This window comes from Puma concolor, chromosome B3 (assembly GCF_028749965.1).
Source record: "Puma concolor isolate L17-30 chromosome B3, mPumCon1.1.hap2, whole genome shotgun sequence".
NCBI lineage: Eukaryota > Metazoa > Chordata > Mammalia > Carnivora > Felidae > Puma > Puma concolor.
Genome location: NC_141672.1, coordinates 98,914,731 through 98,936,539, shown reverse-complemented (window position 1 = coordinate 98,936,539; position 21,809 = coordinate 98,914,731). Strand labels below are relative to the sequence as shown.

At 36.5% G+C, this 21,809-nt stretch overlaps 1 protein-coding gene across 5 annotated transcripts in view; it reads right to left on the bottom strand.

Annotated features, from left to right (window-relative positions):
• The window catches only part of UNC13C (unc-13 homolog C), a 627,591-nt gene that overhangs the window by 374,691 nt on the left and 231,091 nt on the right, over nucleotides 1–21,809 (bottom strand). For 3 of the 5 annotated variants that reach the window (XM_086710729.1, XM_086710726.1, XM_086710728.1), the window contains exons 9-10: nucleotides 7,351–7,437; nucleotides 5,013–5,082 (exon numbers count right to left, since the gene is read on the bottom strand). In XM_086710729.1, coding sequence (XP_086566855.1) covers nucleotides 5,013–5,082; nucleotides 7,351–7,437 — 157 coding nt within the window. Of the gene's footprint in view, nucleotides 1–5,012; nucleotides 5,085–7,350; nucleotides 7,438–21,809 lie in introns of all 5 variants that reach the window. The other 2 variants (XM_086710727.1, XM_025918786.2) reach the window with 1 other exon arrangement.

Sequence of the window (21,809 nt, the reverse complement as noted above, 5' to 3'; positions counted from 1 at the left end):
AACTAAGCTATGTGAGGTACACATAAAACATGTTAAGACTTAAAGAATGACTAAAAAAGTTCTATCAAGGAAGTACTGAATCTATCAATTTGGTATAGCTGTATTAATAGCATAGAGAAAATATTTTAAAGAAAAAACATTTAAGACATTAATAAGATTACCAACAAAGTTGAAAGAAAATTATTCAGGAATATAGAAGTCCCAAAACTTATGTACCCAACAAAAAGAGCCCATATGGTATACCTACAAAATTATGAGCCAAACTATAAAATAGTCAATTAAATGCAAATCACCAAATTTGTATTCCATGTCCTCTGAAAATAATACAATGTAGTAACAATAATAGTTCATATGGCTTGTCTTTGGGAGAATAAACATTCTAAACTGACTTAAATATTAATCATTGCATCATTTATTAAATATTTATTTTTCTCTTCCTAAGCTGTCATGGATACACAAGTATATATACTGTTTTTCAATTATTTTGTAATTATTCTTTTGTGTGTATGCAATAGTTAATAATAAAGTCAAAATTAGTGAACTATGTAGAAAAGTAGGTTCATGGTAAATACAGAGAATAGAATATGAATCTAAATAAGAAAATAAATGAAATAGAAAAAAAACCAATATGGAGTCAACAAAACAAACACCAGAGAAATCTCTTGCAGTATTGATTTAAAAAGAGAGAAAACACAAATAAGGTGAAAATGGCATAATCTTTTTTTTTTTGAATGTTTGTTTATTTTTTAGACAGATTGTGTGAGCAGGGAAGGGGCAAAGAGAAGGGTACAGAGTATCTAAGTTGGGCCGTGTGTTGACAGCAGAGAGCCCGGATGTGGGGCTCAAATTCACATCACCATGAGATGATGACCTGAGCTAAAGTCGGACACTCAACCGACTGAGCCACCCAGGCACCCCAGCACAAGTTTTATGTCATACAATTATATGAACAATTTGATGGAATTTGAAATTTTAGGTGATAAAAAAAGGACAACTTTCTGGAAAAAATATAAATGATCAAAACTGAATCAAGAACAAATGTTTAAAGAACATGGATGGAACTACTACATTAAATTGATTCAGTAGTCAAATAACCATTCTCAAAAAAATTACACAATGGTTTTAGAGGCAAGTTTGTCCATCTTTCAAGGCATAGCAACACGTACTGTGCACAAACTATTCAAGAGAAGTAAGAAAAGAGACAGCTTCCCAACTTATTTTACAAAGCTAGGTTATTGACGCCAAAATTGCTTAAAGACACAGTAAACCACAGGACATTTTATTTATAAACACAGATGAAAAATCTTATGTAACTAGCAAACATAAGAAAGTCAAGGCCAAGAAAGTTTCAGTAACTTGCCCATGTTCCTACAACTAGTAAATAGTGGAGCTCTATCTCTCTCAAACCAGACTGTGTTCTTGAAGGAGAGACGCAGGACCAATAACAAGACTTGCAAACAAGAGAACACCTTTAAATTTGTGATTACCATGGATTTCCATATCAGTACACCCTGGAATCTGACCTGCAGCTGCGGAGGTTACAGGGAGGCATGGGACAAAGCATATACTCTAGAGACTTCATTGCGACTCCTCTTCCCTCTCTGCCACCTGCTCTGGCTGGCAAGACAATGTTTTCTTTTAATTCTCACAAACTGTGGAGAGTAAGTATTACTACTTTTATTTTACAAACGAGGTGAACACATCTTAGGGAGGCAAAACGTACTGAAAAGAAATGAGTTCACAAAGATAATAGAGGTAGAGCTGAAATTCAAATTCAGACCCTTGTCACTTCAGTTCTCAATTTTCTGGTTTGAAATTGTTCCTGTCCCGAGTCAGTGTACCTGGGCATAGTGTGAGCCTGCAGCGTCCTGACTGAACCTCAGGCACCACACAGGTATTCTGGCCTGCTTCCTGCTTCTATGTCATCTTTCCAGTATTATGCTAAAAATAGGGCCCAGATCTGATCTAATTATTCCCATACCTAGTTCTTATAAGTCCTTTTCATTGGGCATGGATCTTGTCATTGAAAGGACCTCCACTCACCTAGATAAACCAAACTTCATGAGAATTGACACTTCTGGAAGCAAGCCAATAGACCAGCCCCCTAACCATAGTTAGATGTGAATACCTGGGACAGAATAAAGAGGGTACTAGAATCCCTTCCAGACTTGGTGATTTGCATCCCTTACCCAACTTGAGTGTCCCATAACCCTCATCAGACACTGTCAATTTAAATACTCCCACCTGTTAAGAAGCTTTCACTACAACCTGTAGCAATAGTGGGAGTAAAACATGCTATCTCAGCTCCCTTCTCACTGTATTATAAACCTCATGATGGCAGGGAGTTTTAGTAGAGTTATTCACTGTCATATTTCAGAATCTGTAACAATGCCTGACACATAATAGACACTCAAGTCAGTGATTTATTGAATGGTTTTAATTTGATTCCCCACTGTTGGGGCCACACCCAGGAAACTGAGTCTGTGAAAACAAGCACAAAGCAGAACAGTACAGCATCAGGAATACTACTGTTGTGATACAGGGATACTAGAGTGTTACCCCTTCTTGTGTTATTAGGTCAGATCGAAATGTTCAGAAACTATGGTCCTTAAGGGCTTTTTAGACTGAGATTTCCAATCAGCCCCAATAGGTCTCTGTGGGCAAGATGGAAATGGTGATAGATGGGGGCACCTGGCATTGCTTTACCCACTGCTCACAGGGAGACCACAGAGGTGGTGCTGGCTGACCCACTGTCATCTCACATCAAACTTGAGAGCCCTTTCATGCTTTGGAAGAGATGACTGAACTTTTTACCATGTATCTCTTTGATTAAAACGGATGTGCCAGCATGTGATATTTTCCACATGGCAAAGCCATTTTCCTTTATGTAAAGGACACATATTTCATGCTTTCACATTAAAGGTGCCTAGGAAGGTTTTCAACACCCAAAAGTGGGAATTATTTGCTTCAGCATTTATGTTAGTTGCCGATGTAATGACTTAATGTGACAGCTTGTCAAGAGTGACATTTAATATGCCTGTTGTGCACAAGTCATATTTCATTTACTTTTTGAGATATGGGCCCCAGGGAAATGGGCTTTATGAATTCCATGGAGAGCTGATGAACTCTATTCATCCACCCAACACCCACACAGAAAAGTCTTTTACATAGGTTTTCTGAAACTAAAGAAATAAATGTATGTTTAAGTGGATGAGAAGATCAATAACTAATTTAACCATAAAGTGAAGGTGTGTTCCCTATCCAGGGCCACAGAAGATGTAATAGCATTCTTCTCATTTCTATCGCTTTCCTATTAACTTTTCATACGAATGAATATTTGTGGTTCAGACCAAATACCATATTTACAAAAAGGAAATAGTGTAGGAGTTTAATGATAAAAACGCTCAACCTTGCTTACTCCCTCAAAAGCCCAAGACTAGACACTTCAAGATTCAGCAAGCAATATGGTGCATTTTCATGTACCAGAAGATGTTTAATTTCATTTGTATCCAAACTACACTCAAATATTACATGTCATCATAAATCTAATAGATAAGAATAAGATCCTTGGAAAATCAGCCACATTTTGTTAATACTTTGGCACAAGAGAAAATGTTTTTATTTACTGTAGCACCCAAATATTCAAATGGACGTTTTTTGTTTTTTTATTTTTGTTTTGTTTTGTTTTTTCTGATATGCACTAGGCTGGGGAGAGTTTGGGATAGAGATCTAGTAAAGGTTGGTTTCTGGGTTTAAGACACAGTGACAAGAAGAAGAAACTGTGAAATATACATATAAATAATGGTGTTAAATGCCAAGTCTATAGAGATTTAAAACAAGTATTATCAGTGGCAAATTTTTTCTTCTATAGGAATGACAAAGTCCTTTACATTCTATAGGACTATAGGAGTGTCACTCCTATAAAATCTATTAGTTCACCTAAGGGAGGACACATAAATTGTCTCTAGTAAAAACCCAACAGACTGGCTGGGCAGGAAGGAGTTACCACAGCACAACATCCACTGCAAGTTAGAATCGCCTAAAATTTTTTTTAAATCCCTTTAGACCCAAGCCACATCTGAAGCCAATTAAATCAGAATCACTGGGAGCTAGACCCAGGCATCTGCATGGTTTAAAGCTACCACAGGTGACTCTAATGAGCCAAATTCAAGAATTCTTGACCTAGATATTGGAGTCTACTTGTATTTTCTAACCAGTTGGTTCTTTCATTCAACAAGAATTTACAAAGTACATACCTCATGTCAGATAATGTACTAAGCAATAGGGGTGAAAGTATTTAACAAGAGCAAAAAAACAGGACACAATGCTACCCTCAAGAAAGCAGTCTAAAAGCAAAGGTTTATGCAAAATAATAAAGTTAATTGCTTATAAAAATAATAAAACCAGCAGCTTGCATTTATGTTTTACTATACTCTAAGCAGTGCCAAGTGTTAAAAATGTATCCACTCCTTTAATAATTTGTCTTATTACCTCACTATACAGATGAGAGAAATCGACTCAGAGAAGTTAGATAAAATGCCAGGTGTAACAATGCTAATTTACTGGTACAGATGGGACTCACCCCAAACAACCTTCACTTTTGCTATACTACAGTATGGAGGTTGTGATTAAATGCTAGAAAAAGCTCAAAGGAGGAAGCTGAAAATTCAGCCACAAGGGGAGAAAGATGTTTGGGACAGCCTCAGAAGGGAGGCAAAATTTGAATCATATAAAAATGTAGCAGGATTTTTCTCAAGGGGAGAATTACAGGTAAAATGCATTAGGACGGAATAACATTTGTAAAGACAGAGAGGCGCATGCATATTTGATCAACAGAGGATAATCTGTATGATAGTGAAGTTGAGGTCTGGATGAAATTTGTTTAGGGTCAGACTTTCCCTATGTTGCCAGTTATTTCTGGAATTTTGGAATCAACATTACAACTGAGTGGCTTGATCAGAATTGCCTTCCCCTGGACTATATCAATACATAGCAATCGACTCTGCACCTACCAGTTCCTCATTGTTTAGAGATGTCCTAATGACCATAGCCAGGGAGAGTCCAGATTTCCGGGCAGCCAGAGTCTAAAATAAACAGAATTTAGGAGTTATTGGCACATGAGGTGGATGCTAAGTACATATTGTTCAACAACATGTGAAAATGTAAGAATATAACCTATCACTGTTCATGTTTTAGTCAATAGGCACCTGCCATTTTCAGTAGTCAGCTATTTCATCCAGAATGTGAAATCATGGAACATTAAAGCTGATACAATCCCCTTATATAATCAGACCCAACCCTTACATTTAACTGATGAGAAAACTGAGGTCCAGCAAGGCAGATTGATCAGCCCCAGGTTTCCATGTTAGCAAGAGACTTCTCTAACTTTGTTTTTCCTCAAGGTGATCATGATCACATTTCTTCATAAAACATGGCCACTGGTGCAGAGCCAGATGATCTGTGTGACGGCCCCAAATCACAGGTGTTAGATGATCCTTGAGTTGTTCACAGTTCCCTGGAATACTCTTTCATATCTAAGCAGTATATTTTTCCTAAGTGTTCACTTTATCAGGTGAGAACCATTATACCCAGATTGGTTTTCTTAACTCAATCTTGGTAACATAATTTTAAATAAAAGTCAAGTCCCTTTTGTTTCCCTACCATAAAACAGAAACATTATATCTCCTACCTGAAATGTGTGTGATATAATACACTCAGCAGAACTGTAGAGAACTTTGGAAACCCGAAGTTTTAGATGGGAATGTTTAATATGTTATCTCATTAGGAACAAAGGGAAGTCACAATGGGATTTTGCACCTGGTCTTAAATCTATCTCCTTGGAGCTACAAAGCCATAAACTCAGATAAAAGTTTAGCAATCCTCAGTGAGGAAGTCACTATCCATCCGTCACCACCCCTTCTGTGTAAACCTATAGAGATTACGTCCAAGGAATTAGCCAAGATGATCTTCCATTTCTGACAACTATTGTCTCTAAAATTATGTTTGCATTCTATTTCAGTCTGTATTCGTACCTGTTGTGTATATAATTTTGTGTATCTTTCAGAATAGAACTAGATGTTAAATTCTTGCAGAACCCAAATTTCTCAGTCTTCTGTCTCTTTTTATTTCCCCGTCTTGCCCTCTTTTATCCCATGAGTAAGCGCAACGTACATTCAGAAATATAGAAAATATTAAAGTGAAAATCACTTACCATGGCCTGAAGATCCCAAGTGTCAGAGGAAACAAAGTGTAAATAATTAGACATAAGAAAGGTGAGAAAAGAGTATAATGATGTTAAATAAACTGAACACTTTAAAATAATATCCACACTACAATGGCAGAAATCTGGGCTACAGAGACACAGCATGCTTTTCAGTAGAAGATCTTTCCAATCAAGATTTTATCTTTCCTAATTTCAAACACAAGTGATGGTTTTCAGATGAAGGTTTTCATAGCAAAATTAAAAATTACTGATATAAGAAATAGCATAAATTGCCGCTAAAAGGGAAATTTCTATTTCTCTGGGATAAAACATATTTTCATGTCATAAACTGTTAAGAATTTGCCTCCAGGAAACTGTGGAGACAATTTGGATGATAGAACAAAACACTTTGTTTTCTGGCAGTTAAGCTATTTGTTTTTAATAGTCTAATGTGGACCATTATCAATCCTTTGCATCTTTAGGTGGTCCTGTGCGTATTTTGTTATAGGAGAGCTTGAGTTATTCAGAGTTATGTTTAGGTTTAATGAGGTTTTAATGAGTTTAGAGTTGTAATTTTCTTCAGAGAGTGGAATCACTTACTAATGTGATTAAATTTGATCTTAATTAAATAAATAATTGGTTAATAGTATCTGCTACTTTATAAAGTAGTAGAATCCAGTGACATAAGGTGAGGAAGTCCAAAACAAGCCTCCAAGTGCCCATTAAACTTGTGGTCCTTTGCAACATTGCACCTATCAAAGCCCAGTTGCAGCAGCTCAGTTAGCATGCCCTGTGACTTCTATTTGCCCAATTGTTATGCCATTTTAAACTGGTTTGTAATTTTAACCAATAAAAAGGGGGGCCAAGGGGTACGTGGCTGTCTCTGTCAGTAGAACATACAACTCTTGATCTCAAGGCCAGGAGTTCAAGCCCCATGTTGGAGAAAAAGAAAGAAGGCTTAAAAAAAAAAAAAGCTGTCGAAAGGTTAGAATTATTTAATTTATTTAATAGATTTTAAAGAAATGATAAATGCAACACTTGGTAGAATCCAACTTCTTATATGTATTATTCTATGAAATACAGATAGGTATGGCACTTAATGATAAAGAAAAAGGCAACACATACAACTGAAGAGAATGAAACAGGAGTTCCTTACCACATCTCGTACAATGGGCAAAGTTTTCTTCCTACGGAGATCTGGCATACTGTCAATACCATAAAGCCCTCGCCCAGCCCTGAAAGAGGAGAAAGAGGAATGATTTCAATGGGATAAGGACTTCCTTTAAGAAAAAGGCTGTAAAAAAGATTAAATGTATACCATGATTTTCAACTGGTTCACAAAATAGGAAAAATCCAAGCCTCTTAAGACCTCACCCTCACCCAGTGAAAAGGAGACTCTAGCTACCAAAGTGATCACTTGTATTCTTGGGTAGTTCCATACATTGAAACTTTAGCCTGGCTTGGTTGACACCTTGGTTTTCTGTCAGCATCACAAGGAAGATAATAAAAATTGTTAGTTACATGTAACTTTGTATTTCTGGGAAGACACAGAAGCAAACCATTTTACTGCAACTTTTGTCTGCAACGATATAAGAAATACCTTTATTTGTAAAAAATATCATTCTTTTTTGATGTGTTTCATCTTCACAGATGAAACTCCAAACTGGTATCTCAAAGAGCCATAGTTGCATTTAGAGTATTTGTAATAACCCTTATATCAGAATTTTTCCTTTTTTGGAATCTACCGCACAGAACAATACAACAAGAAATTAATTTGTTATCCAAGGATATTCACTGCACCATTTCTTTTTGTAATAGCAATACAAGCTAGGTAACCTAAATATTTATGGAATGAATTATATTATCTACCCAATGAGAACACAATAAAGTAAACGAGTTAAATACATATGTGTATAAATGAAAAAAAATCATGTTATGTGAAAAAAGCAAGTTTGCATTTTAGTAAGTTTAGTATGATACTGTATTACATGTGCTTATATATACACAGAAAAATACCTAGAAAGATATTCATTAAATTGATAGCGAGAGTTACTTCTGTGGAGTGATACTGGGTCAAAGAAAAAGCAAAGATTCTCACTGTTATAAATTTGGTAAGAGTCAATGTTCCATAATAAGCGTTACCATGTTTGCAATTAAAAATATTCTTGAAATATATTCATCTTTATTAAAATAATGGAATACATTGAATTGTTTTTTGTTGCATCTAAGCTAGTGATTTTATACAACCACAAATGTGCTCAAGTCACTGAGGAGAGCTTCCCTTATGCTCACCTGACCTATAAAACTCTTGCTAAACTCCAGCTTATTGGAATCACCTTTTTCACCAGGCACACACAATTCAAAGGCAAGGGTGTCAGCTATGCACCTCTGCCAGTGAACAGGCCACAAAAGCTGATAATAGATTATCAGCATCTCACAGCCCTGTTTTCGCTGACACAGAGATGGCCTCTGTGCTCTTAGCTTAATGAAGGGAAAATTTTGCCTTACTGGATTTTTTTTATAGTAGCCGTGGTCTTAACTCCAACACTTCTAGTTGTATCAATCACTAGCTTGATGATCTTGAATAATTCACTAAGTTATCACACAACTCATTATGTGAAATAGTACTAAAAGAAAATGTTAATAAAGATAGAACATCAATAAATAGCAAGGTTATAACTTATATGTTTATTCAGTAATAAATGTGAATATTAATACCACTGCACATGAGGAAGAAGTCTGTCAGTTCTGAGCAAATTATATTTAAGTTCATGAATTTCAACTAAAAGTTTTTGTTTAGATCATAGAATACAGGAAAAGGATAATAGCGGGGGAGAGATCAACACACATGAATGAAAAGGAAAAGGAGAAGCGATAGGAGGGAAGATAGTACGTGTGGGGAAAATGACATTTGAGAGCCTGTTCAGCAATGTCTGTATGAGAAAAGAGTTCATACAGTTTCCATCATTACCCAGAACAATGCCAATTGATACTCTCTAGGCCAATGGCACAACACCAGTCAAAAACCAAGATTAGGATCACACACACACACACACACACACACAAATCATTGGCAGCATGCTCTTATGGACTGCAAGAAATGGCAGTATCAAGCAAGGGAAAAGGGCAATTAAATCTTCTTTTTTTCCTTCTCAGCACCTGTCTTCAGAAAGTGAACCAACTCCTCCATCAGTGTAACTTTTCACTTCCCTCCTATTCTCTTTCCATATTCTTCCCCTCTCACTGCTAGTTCATTCTTGATTCTGACACATCCCAAATACCACATTTATGGGGAAAAGGTATATAAGTGTGTTTCTAGAAGGATCTTTTGAGTTTCATTTGCTCCAATCTAAGGCTTGGATTCCTAGTTGTTTCTATGTTCTACCTCCTGTGAAGAGAATTAATAGTGACATAAAGTATAATTAATAAATGTCTTGCCATCACACTACATGGCAATCACACTAACTAGCTGCGTCTGAATGTTTTGAAATGTTTTGACTGCTAAATAATGTGACTTAAATAACTATGTAAAGAAACACATTCAATTGTGACAATGCTTGAGAAAGTGATTTATAAACTACAAAGTGTAATATATACACGGGTTGTGTGGTTTCTTATACTAATGATTTCTTTATGTTTTCCTGCTCATAGAACTTAATTCAAATTCCCAAGAGCACCTAGAATTTTGAGTAAACTTATATACTCACAAGTTCAAGAATCAGTGTCACACACATATTTTCTTAGGTCTTAAATTTCACTCCTTTGCTTGTCTCATTATAACAGAGACAGCCAAGGACCCAGGCCAAACCTGAGCATTATGGAATAATGCGCCCAAGTTACAGACATGAATCCAAAATTTCTAACTGCCTTGAGTTTAGTTTCATTAAATTCATATTTTGAAATTTGTAAAATTTGTAATTGCAATAGAAATTTTCTCTTAATCTTTACCGTTTTAAAAAAATGCTCAAAATCACGTTGTACTTCCTTAGTTTTACATTTTCATTATTACTGTAAGATGTTTGCATAAACTTTCAATGGATATTCATCAAATAATAAAACTTTTATTGTAAATCTGAGTATTAAAAAAAAAAAGAAGAAAAAGAAGAAGCTTCCCTAATGGCCTTACCTCAAGAGTGGATAAGTATTTCGTAAATACTGTAAAGCTCTATAAAAATGTAAGATATTTTTGAAATATTTATTTTATTTATTTATTTATTTTTGAGAGAAAGAGAGAGAGCAAGCAGGGGAGAGAGGAAGAGAGAGAGAATCTTAAGCAGGCTCCACACCCAGCCCAGAGCCCAACATGGAGCTCAATCTCAAGACCATGATATCACGATGTGAGCTGAAATCAAGGAACAAATAAGCAAATGACCCACCCTGGCACCTTTGTAATATTTATTAAAAGTGTTCCTTATTGTTTTGGTGCAATTACAAATGGGATTGATTCCTTGATTTCTTTTTCTGCTGCATTATTGGTATATAGAAATGCAACAGATTTCTGCACATTGATTTTATGTCCTGCGACTTTGCTGAGTTCATGTATTATCTCTTAACAATTTTTTGGTGGAGTCTTTTAGATTTTCTATGGAGTGTCATGTCATCTGCCAATAGTGAAAGTTTCACTTCTTCCTTGCTGATTTGGATGCCTTTTATTTCTTTTTACTGTCTGATTGCTGACACTAAGACTTCCAGTACTATGTTAAATAGTAATTGTTAGAGTGGAATTTCTTGTCTTTTCCTGACCATGAAGAAAAGGCTCCTGGTTTTTCCCCATTGAGGATGATGTTACCTGTGGGTCTTTCATATATGGCCTTTATGATGTTGAGGTATGTTCCAGCTATCCCTACTTTGTTGAGGGTTTTTAATCAAGAATGGATGCTGTATTTTGTCAAAAGCCTTTTCTGCAAGATCATATGGTTCTTATCCTTTATTTTATTAATGTGGTCTCTCACATTGATTGATTTGTGAATACTGAACCACACCTGCAGCCCAGGAATAAATCCCACTTGATCATGGTGAATAATTCTTTTAATGTACTACTGGATTTGATTTGCTAAAATCTTGTTGAGAATTTTTGCATCCATGTTCATCAAGGACATTGGCCTGTAATTCTGTTTTTTAAAAAAATCTTTTTAATGTTTATGTATTATTTTTGAGAGCGAGACAGAATGTGAGCAGGGAAGGGGAAGAGAGAGAATTCAAAGAATTCACAGAATTCAAAGCAGGCTCAAACTCACAAGTGGGGAGATTATGACCTGAGCCTAAGTCGGTCACTTAACCAACTGAGCTACCCAGGAGCCCAAGTTTAATTCTCCTTTTGAGTGGAGTCTTTGTCTGGTTTTGGAATCAAGGTAATGCTGGTTTTGTAAAATTAGTTTGGAAGTTTTCTTCTATTTCTATATTTTGGAACAATTTGAGAATAGGTATTAACTCTTCTTTAAATGTCTAGTAGAATTCCCCTAGGAAGCCATCTGGCCCAGGACTCTGGTTTTTCGGTAGATTTTTGATTACTGATTCAATGTGTTTGCTGGTTATGGGTGTGTGTAAATTTTCCATTTTTCATCCTGTTTCAGTTTTGTTACTTTGTGAGTTTCTAGAAATTTGTCCATCTCTTCCAGATTGCCCCATCTGTTGGCATATAGGTTTTCTTGGTATTCTCTTGTAAGTGTTTGTATTTCTGTGGTGTTGGTCATGATCTCTCCTGTCTCATTCATGATTTTAACTATTTGGATCCTTTCTCTTTTCTTTTTGATAAGTCTGGCTAGAGGTTTATCAATTTTGTTAATTCTGTCAAAAAGCCAATTCTTAGTTTCATTGATCTGTTCTGTTTTTGTTGTTGTTGTGTCTGTATTATTTATTTTTACTCTAATCTCTATAATTTCCCTTCTTCTGCAGGCTTGCTCCTTTTCTAGCTCCTTTAGGTATAAGGTTAGGTTGTGTATTTGGGACCCTTCCTGCTTCTTGAGTTGGGCCTGAATTGCAATACACTTGCCTCGTAGGATCACGTTTGCTGCAACCCAAAGCTTTGAATTGTCATGTTTCCATTTTCATTTGCTTCCATATATTTTAAAATTTCTTCTTTAATTTCCTGGTTAACCCATTCATTCTTTATTAGGATGTCCTTTAACCTCCACGTATTTGAGGGCTTTCCAAACTTTTCATTGTGGTTGACTTCAAGTTTCATACTGTTGTGTTCTGAAAATATGCATGGTATGATCTTGATCTCTTTGTACTTGTTGAGGGCTGATTTCTGACCCAGTATGTGATCAGTTCTGGAGAATGCTCCATGTGCACTTGAGAAGAATGTGTATTCTGCTGCTTCAAGATGAAATATTCTGAATCTGTTAAGTCCATCTAGTCCAGTTTGTCATTAGACGTCATTGTTTCCTTGTTGATTTCCTGGTTAAGAATAAACCTAACTAAAGAGGTAAAAGATCTAGAGTTTGAAAATTATAGAATGCTTATGGAAGAGATTGAAGAGGACACAAAGAAATGGAAAAGCATTCCCTGCCTATGGATTAGAAGAACAAACATTGTTAAAATATCTATGCTACCCAAAGCAACCTACACATTTAATGCAATCCCTATCAAAATGCCACCAGCATTTTTCACAGAGCTAGAATAAACAGTCCTAAAGTTTTTTTGTAACCACAAAAGGCCCCAAAAAGCCAAAGCAATCTGGAAAAAGACAAAACTGGAGGCATCATGATTCCAGATTTCAAGCTGTATTACAAAGCTTTAGTCATCAAGACAGTATGATACTGGCATGAGAAGAGACACATAGAACAATCGAACAGAATGGAAAACCCAGAAATGGGCCCAGAACTATAGGGTTACCTCATCTTCAACAAATCAGGAAAGAATATCCAATGGAAAAAAGACAGTCTCTTCAACAAATGATGTTGGGAAAACTGGACGGTGACAAGCAGAATAAAACTGGACCACATTCTAACACCATACACAAGAATAAATTTAAAATGGATGAAAGACCTAAATGTGAGACAGGAAACCATCAAAATCCAAGAGAACACAGGTAGCAACCTCTTTGACTTCAGAGCCACAACTTCTTACTAGACACATCACCAAAGGCAAGGGGAACAAAAGCAAACAAGAACTATTGGGACTTCATCAAGATAAAAACCTGCTGCACAGTGGAGGAAATAACTAACAACACTAAAAGGTGGCTTACAGAATGGGAGAAGATTTTTGCAAGTAACACATCTGATAAAGGGTTAGTATCCAAAATTTACAAAGAACTTATCAAACCCAACACCCCAAAACCAAATAATCCAGTGAAACAATGGCAGAAGATATGAATAGACACTTTGCCAAAGAAGACATCCAGATGGCTTAGAGGCACATGAAAAGATGCTCAACGTCATTCATCATCAGGGAAATAGAAATCAAAACCACAATGAGATATCACCTCAAACCTGTCAGAATGCCTAAAATTAACAATACAAGAAACAATAGGTTTTGGCAAGGATGCAGGGCAGGAGTGGAGAACCCTCTTGCACTGTTGGAGAAAATGCAAACTGGTACAGCTAGCTACTCTGGAGACCACTATAGAAGTGCTTCAAGAAACTAAAAATAGAGGTTGGTGGTGGGGCGCCTGGGTGGCTCAGTCAGTTGAGCGTCCAACTTCGGCTCAGGTCATGATCTCATGGTCTGGGAGTTCGAGCCCCGCGTTGGGCTGTGTGCTAACAGCTCAGAGCCTGGAGCCTGCTTCGGATTCTGTGTCTCCCTCTCTCTCTGACCCTCCCCTGTTCATGCTCTGTCTCTCTCTGTCTCAAAAATAAATAAAACATTAAAAAAATTTTTTAAAAAAGACTAAAAATAGAACAACCCTGCAATCCAGCAACTGCACTATCAGGTATTTTCCCAAGGGATACAAAAATACATATTCAAGGAGGTACAGTGCCCCAATGTTTAGAGCAGCATTATCAACAACAGCCAAGCTATGGACAGTACCCAAATATCCATCAACTGATGAATGGATAAAGAATATGTAATGTATGTGAGTGTGTGTACATATGTATATATTCTTTATCCTACACATACATATACATATATACACAGACATATATATATATATATATATTTATATATACACACATACATACATACACATATGCATACACACACACACACACACACACACACACACACACAGTGGAATACTAGCCACCAAAAAGAATGGAATCTAGCCATTTGCCATGATGTGGATGGAACTACACTGTATTATGCTAAGCAAAATAGGTCAGAGAAAGACAAATACTATTTGATTTCACTCATATGTGGAATTTAACAAACAAAATGAATGGACATATGGGAAGTGGCAGGAGGGACAGAAGAGAAGGAAACAAACCATAAGACACTCTTAAAGAACTATGGGTTGATGGAGGAAGGGGGGTGGGGAGATGGGCTAGATGGGTGATAAATACTAAGGTGGGCACTTGTTATGGTGACCACTGGGTATTTTATTTAAGTGAATGAATCACTGAATTTTACTCCTGAAACCAATATTGCACCATATGTTAAGTTTAAATTAAAAAAAATAAAAAATAAGTATGTTCCCAATAGAGAGATCTGGGAGAGATTAAAACTAAAAATGGTGAAGACTGGAATTATATGTAGATAAAGAAATCATTGACTTTCCAGGCAAGAAGTCAAGTTCAAGGATACCAGTTAAAATCTGTAAGAAACTAGCTAGGCTCAATGATGAAGAGGTCAGGAAGAATCATCAAAACAGGCAACAGCAGACAAGAAACTCTGAAGGTGCTATCTGATTCTAGGGAAGCAGCAGTCTAATTTCAGTCCTTTTTGGTACAGCTGATTTGATTAAGCTATTGCTAACCATTGCCAGCAAACTAGCTAACAAGAGTTAATATTTATGTTGTGTTTACCAGCAGCCAGGTATAATGCTAATACATTAGCATTATATATATATAAGTATAGGTACAATTATTTCCATAATATTATAAATGAGGAAATCAATGCACAGAATTGTTTAGAATTATTCCCAAAATCACTAAGTCATAGATAGCAGTGATTGGATTTGAACACAAGCTCAAGGGCTTATCATATTCCACTGTTCATATGATTGGATTATTGCATATTTACAACAATAATATGAACTGAGGCTTACAAATAACCCTACTTTACTTTTTTTTTTTTTTTTAATTTTTTTTTCAACATTTATTTATTTTTGGGACAGAGAGAGACAGAGCATGAACGGGGGAGGGGCAGAGAGAGAGGGAGACACAGAATCGGAAACAGGCTCCAGGCTCTGAGCCATCAGCCCAGAGCCTGACGCGGGGCTCGAACTCACGGACTGCGAGATCGTGACCTGGCTGAAGTCGGACGCTTAACCGACTGCGCCACCCAGGCGCCCCAACCCTACTTTACTTTTAATGAAACTAAAGTTAAGCAACTTATCCAGGCCTACAAGTCTATGGCAGAGCTTGTTTTCCACTGAAGGACTCTTACCTCAAACCCCATGTTCTTTATACACACACATTTTTCTTTTCTTTTCTTTTTTTTTTTTTTTTTGGAAGATGTAAGAAGTCTATCCCAATTGATCTAGAGTTCTTACTATTATTTGAAACACTTTAAGTGTATTCCAAGACAGTATTATCTTTAGATCAGAAATCCTGTATCAGTGTATAAAATAGTCCCAATCCTCCCCAAACAGCCCCTCTTCAGCCATTCAAGAGTTCTCTCCAGGAAAAAAGGAGGCTTTTAGACTATCGGCATTACAAATGGGATGAAAACATGAGACCTAAGGAAATATGTGGAAAGTCAATCATCACATAAAATTTACAAAATGGATAAAATTCCATAAATTATGGTGTCTTCTATATTTGATTCAATATTTGTTCTACACTACATAGTCATTATTTTTCATAATTTTACTTCTTAGTTCTTTGCATTACTATAAAAGGAATTTACTGGGGTGCCTGGGTGGCTCAGTTGGTTGAGAAGCCATCTCTTGATTTTGGCTCAGGTCATGATCTCATGGTTCATTGGATGGAGCCTCATATCTGGTTTTGCACTGACAATGTGGAGCCTGCTTGGGATTCTCTCTCTCCCTCTCTCTCTGTCCCTACTCCTCCTCAGTCTCTTACTTTCTTTCTCAAAAGAAATGAACATTAAAAAAATTCTTAAATAAAGGGAATTTACAGAGTTTAATAAAATCTGAGGTATGAAATTATATTGCTGTCTGTGTTGACTCAGATTCAGTTAATCATCTTGTTACAGAACAAACCAATACACATTATCTAAAGGATATACATCCTGAAATTGTTAAAGAATCTGATATCTAAGATTAAAGACGTGAAAGCTTATTTTAAATTTTTTTAACGTTTATTTATTATTGAGAAACAGCAAGAGACAGCATGAGCATGGGAGGGACAGAGAGAGGGGGAGACACAGCATCCAAAACAAGCTCCAGGCTCTGAGCTGTCAGCACAGAGCCCGACACGGGGCTCAAACTCATGACTGCGAGATCATGACCTGAGCCGAAGTCAGACACTTAACTGAGTCACCCAGGCACCACTGAAAGCTGATTTTAATATATATTATTATCTTATCCCAGAATCGATCTGATAACGTGCTAAATGTATATAGATTGGAAAAAATCTCAGAGAAGGTACCAAGAGACTCCTGTGGAAATTATCAAGCAGTTTAACCAAAGGTAGTACTTTCTGATTATGAGATAAAGGTGTGCTGTTTCCACAAGTGGGTGGTTGAGGATTAATTGGTAATATTCACGGGCTGGATAATTTCCATTAGAAATCATAAAATTAGTAGACTCTATTTATATGACAAGGAGTTGTTAAATTAATTGAAGACTATAAGCCTAAAAAAGAAAACAACAACAGAAAAACAGATCACAGTGCTTCTGTTTTTTTCTATGTTTCCAAGACAATTATTGGGCAGGGCTGTATAATTAATCTTTTTTAGCATTATGGAACACTAAGGCAATGTAAAAGATTAATAATGAATCATTCTAAATCCCTCTCCTATAATATAGCTGTATTCTCTTACAGACTTTTAAAAACAACTCTTTGTATTTACTTAATGGTAAACATACAATAATCATTTTCATTTGCTTAATATTTTATATTGTACATACATTTTAACACAGTTTTCCAGATGATCATTATCAACTTTAATTATTCAACTGCTGCTTATTAGAATGTGTTATTCAGGATATTTTCTCTTCCTCTTTTTTCACCTTTTTATTTTTATTATTGTCAACACTGAATGACATTTGTCTGTGTAATTGGATGATTCATTCTCTACATCCAATTAATCACCATTCCTAAAGATATTTTGATTCTATATTTCATCATAATTAACACACCACCTGTTATAAGATACAGCATTATATATTTCTACATTAGGGGAAAAATCAAATTAATCTCTGATATGCTTTCTTAGCAAGTAGAATTTAAATTGTGCGTTTATTAAAAGGCCTTCTTGCGGCACCTGGGTGGTCATGAACGCACAGTTTGTGGTTTCAAGCCGCTTTGGGCTCTGTGCTGACTGTTTGGAGCCTGGAATCTGCTTCAGATTCTGTGTCTCCCTCTCTCTGCCCCTCCCCTGCTCACGCCTCCCTCCCTCTCCCTCTCTCTTTCTTCTCCCAAAAGTAAATAAGCATTTTAAAAAATTTAAAATAACATTAAGGGCCCTCTTAAACCAACTTCATCAATGACACAGATTTGTCATGTATCATATATTTCTATATCTGAAAAGAAAAATATAAACAAAGTGAATTGTTATTCCTTAAGTTTCTCATTCAGAGTCCAGCTTTTGAGAATTACTCTTCAACTCAGAATGATCAATGTCTTGGACTTTTTCCAAATTATTGTCTTTTAAGCTATCAAGAGCAATATGGTTATGGCATTAAATAAAACAGTGCTTCATTATTGTCTCTCTTGTTTCAAGAAGTGGGCAGCTCTTCTGCAGACAGTGATGTTGGTGGGCTCTCAACCTCACCCAAAGCCTCAAATCATCATCCTATCCTTCCGTAAATCATCCTAATTTTTCTCAACTAAAACGTTAAGAAATTGCAAATGCCCAGCTCATGCTGCTAGCAATAACAATAAAATTACAACACTTCCGCAGAGCACTTTTACTAGATATATAAATGTATAGACAGTAAAATTCTTATAATTGCTGCTTACTTACCAATGACTGCAAGACACCATTAGTTAAATGCATCTTGGTTTGTTATAATGTGTAAAAACAGATGTTGTAGGGGCGTCTGGGTGACTCAATTGAGTGCCCAACTGTTGATTTCAGCTCAGGTCATGATCTCACAGTTTGTGGGTTCAAGCCCCACGATGGGCTCTGTACTGACAGCACAGAGTCTGCATGAGTTTCTCTCTCTCACTCTGCCCCCTCTCAAAATAAATAAATAAACCAACAAACAAACTTACACAAACTTACACGCCCATACTGATAGTGTTCTACTCAGGTCTTACTATTTTAGCTCATCTTTTCATTGTTTTTCTTTGTCTGTTTGTTATCCAGCCCATTTTTTACATTGCCAACAGTTTTTTTTTTCCTAGACTATTAATACAAAGATACAGTTTTCATATTCAATATCCCTTATTGGATACAAGATATAGAACAAATGTCTTTATATCCCAGTAAGGTATGATTGTCCCTCTGGTCTCATCTTCTTTGACTTTTCCCTCTACCTTCTTGTTCCGGCCATCCTGAACTCCTTTATAGATCCCCAGGGTCAACACACTATTTCCCCACTCATCTATTTTCACTCCAGTACTTCCTCTACTGGCACTGGCCTCCTTGCTGAGTGGCATAGGCTCACACTTATCTACCTCCCAAATGAAATTTGAACCTAACACTCATGTACTTTGAAGGTACCTACCTCCTCCCCATCTCAAACAACTGCACTTCTCTGTAAACTCAACATCAGAGATTCTCAGTGGGAGGGGCTGGGCAGTGAGTAGGAGAGGAGAGGGGAAAATCATGACTCCTGGCTTCAAAGATGGGCTTATCGGCAGTTGTGTGGGTTCAAAGGTAAATAAATATTTGTTGCTAATAGAGAACAGCCTACTTTTTGGTTGAACTGGAGCAGAAAAACATTTTTTAAATTTTAATTCCAGTACAGTTAACATACAGTGTTATATTAGTTTCAGATGTATAATATATAGAATTTCAAGTTCCATCTATTATTCAGTGCCATCAAGATAAGGGTACTCTTAATCCCCTTCATCTATTTCACCCACCCACCCCCACCTCCCTTTTGGTAGCCACTAGTTTGTTCTCTATAGTTAGGAGTCTGGTTTTTTGTGGGGTTTTTTTTGGCTTGTCTTTTCTCCCCCACCTTGCTTGCTTGATTTTTTTTTTTAATTTTTTTAACGTTTTTTAATTTATTTTTGAGACAGAGAGAGACAGAGCATGAACGGGGGAGGGACAGAGAGAGAGGGAGACACAGAATCCGAAGCAGGCTCCAGGCTCTGAGCCATCAGCCCAGAGCCCGATGCGGGGCTCGAACTCACGGACCGCGAGATCGTGACCCGAGCCGAAGTCGGACGCTCAACGACTGAGCCACCCAGGCGCCCCAATGATTTGTTTCTTAAATTCCACATATGAGTGAATTCATATGGTATTTGTCTTTCTCTGCCTGGCTTATTTGGCTTAGCATTATATTCTCTAGCTCCATCTATGTTGTTGCAAATGGCAAGATTTCATTCCTTTTTATGCTTGGATAATATTCCAATGTGGTGTGTGTATACACGTGTGTATATACATACACACACACACACACATATGTATCTATCTCACATTTTCCTTATCCATTCATCTATCAGTGGATACTGTGGCTGCTTTCGTAATTTAACTATTGTAAATAACGCTGCTATAAAGATAAGGGTCAAGCAGAAACACTTTTGAGAACAGTTGTTCTAAGTCTTCTGTCATAACCCCTGTGTAACTACGTTGTTTGGTTGTTTATATAGATGTACCCACTAGAATACATGTTTCAAAAAATGACAAATCTCACTTGTATCTACCTCTCTAGAGCCAACTCTGGCATGTAACAGGGAAAAATAAAAAGTAGAGGTTCAAGTGAATAGGTCTTGACAACAAAGAGATTAGATATTAAATTAACCATAGTCTCGGTCTTAAAAAGTAAGATTTTTATCTTTGAAATAACTCCTGGAAAGAGCAAGAGCAAAGCCTGAGGACCAGGGAGAAAGTCAATGACCTCACAATGAAGTGAGTTTGCAGGCAAGGTTTTTGTCACAGGAAGATAAGAGCCTCGTTACTAGACCAGTAATTATTTTTTAACTTATATGAATCTCAGTGATCTCATACAGAAAATGGAATAATTACCCTCCTTGTAGCACTGTTGGGAGCATTGAGATGATATATAGGAGTAGATTATACATTACTGGTAGTAATTAATTTATTATAGACTTCTGTAGGCAGGAATGTTATTGAAGTAGATCAAATAGGTGCCGCCTCACTGCTGCCCTAGGGCTATTAATATTCCTCCAAACTAAAGCATAGATTAGTACCACTGTTCCTGGCAGACAGGAAGTTGTAGGTAGCTCTCTACTTGAAGAATGAAAGAAAAAGAAGGGCAGAAAGCCCAAGTAGTGGTTATAGTCTATGCTGTACTCTGAGCTCTATTAACTTTCTCTTCTGACTCAGTTTTGGTCTAGACTTCTTTCCTCTGCTTCTCCCATTTTTGTTTAACACCCCAGCTTTGACAATGATACATGTTGAGTGAGATTATTCCTTATCTCACACTTATCTACAATCCTGGTCCCAGCTATTTAACTTCCTGTCAGACAAGGGTCTCAGAGATAGCCCAACCAAGTTCATTTTTTTTTTCTCTTAACTCTAATCTCTGAAAAACACTGCTTTTATCTTCTCAATTTTCCAAGCCTTGTCTCAAAATGGAAATAAAATTCAAAGCATTAAGCTCCTCCTCAGTACTAATCATTCCAGACTCCTCCATCGCCTCTTCTTTACCTCCTGGATTCTCTTAACTGTGGCCATAAAGTACAATGTTTGTCGTTATTGGAAATCACTTACAGTCCTCTAAACTACCACTGATGGACTCTTTGGAAGGAACTATGTTAGACACCAACATGCTTTCTCTCAGTAAGACCATTGTAACCATATTTCCTCTTACCTTGAGTGATCACTAATTCTTTGGTTGAGCAAGAGATGAAATAATTGGCTTGAGTTTAGAGGGCATGGTTGTACGACAAAGATATAAAATTATGTACACTTGCACAATGCTGCTAACATCTGAAGAGGAAAATGAGACTTAAATAGGGCATAGAATATTCCTATCTTCCATCTCTTGCTTATTCTGGCATGTATTAATAATATTAATGTATTAATACATTAATAATAAGAACGTGTTAATAATAATAATAATAAAGATATAAAATTATGTACACTTGCACAATGCTGCTAACATCTGAAGAGGAAAATGAGACTTAAATAGGGCATAGAATATTCCTATCTTCCATCTCTTGCTTATTCTGGCATGTATTAATAATATTAATGTATTAATACATTAATAATAAGAACGTGTTAATAATAGTGAACTGGC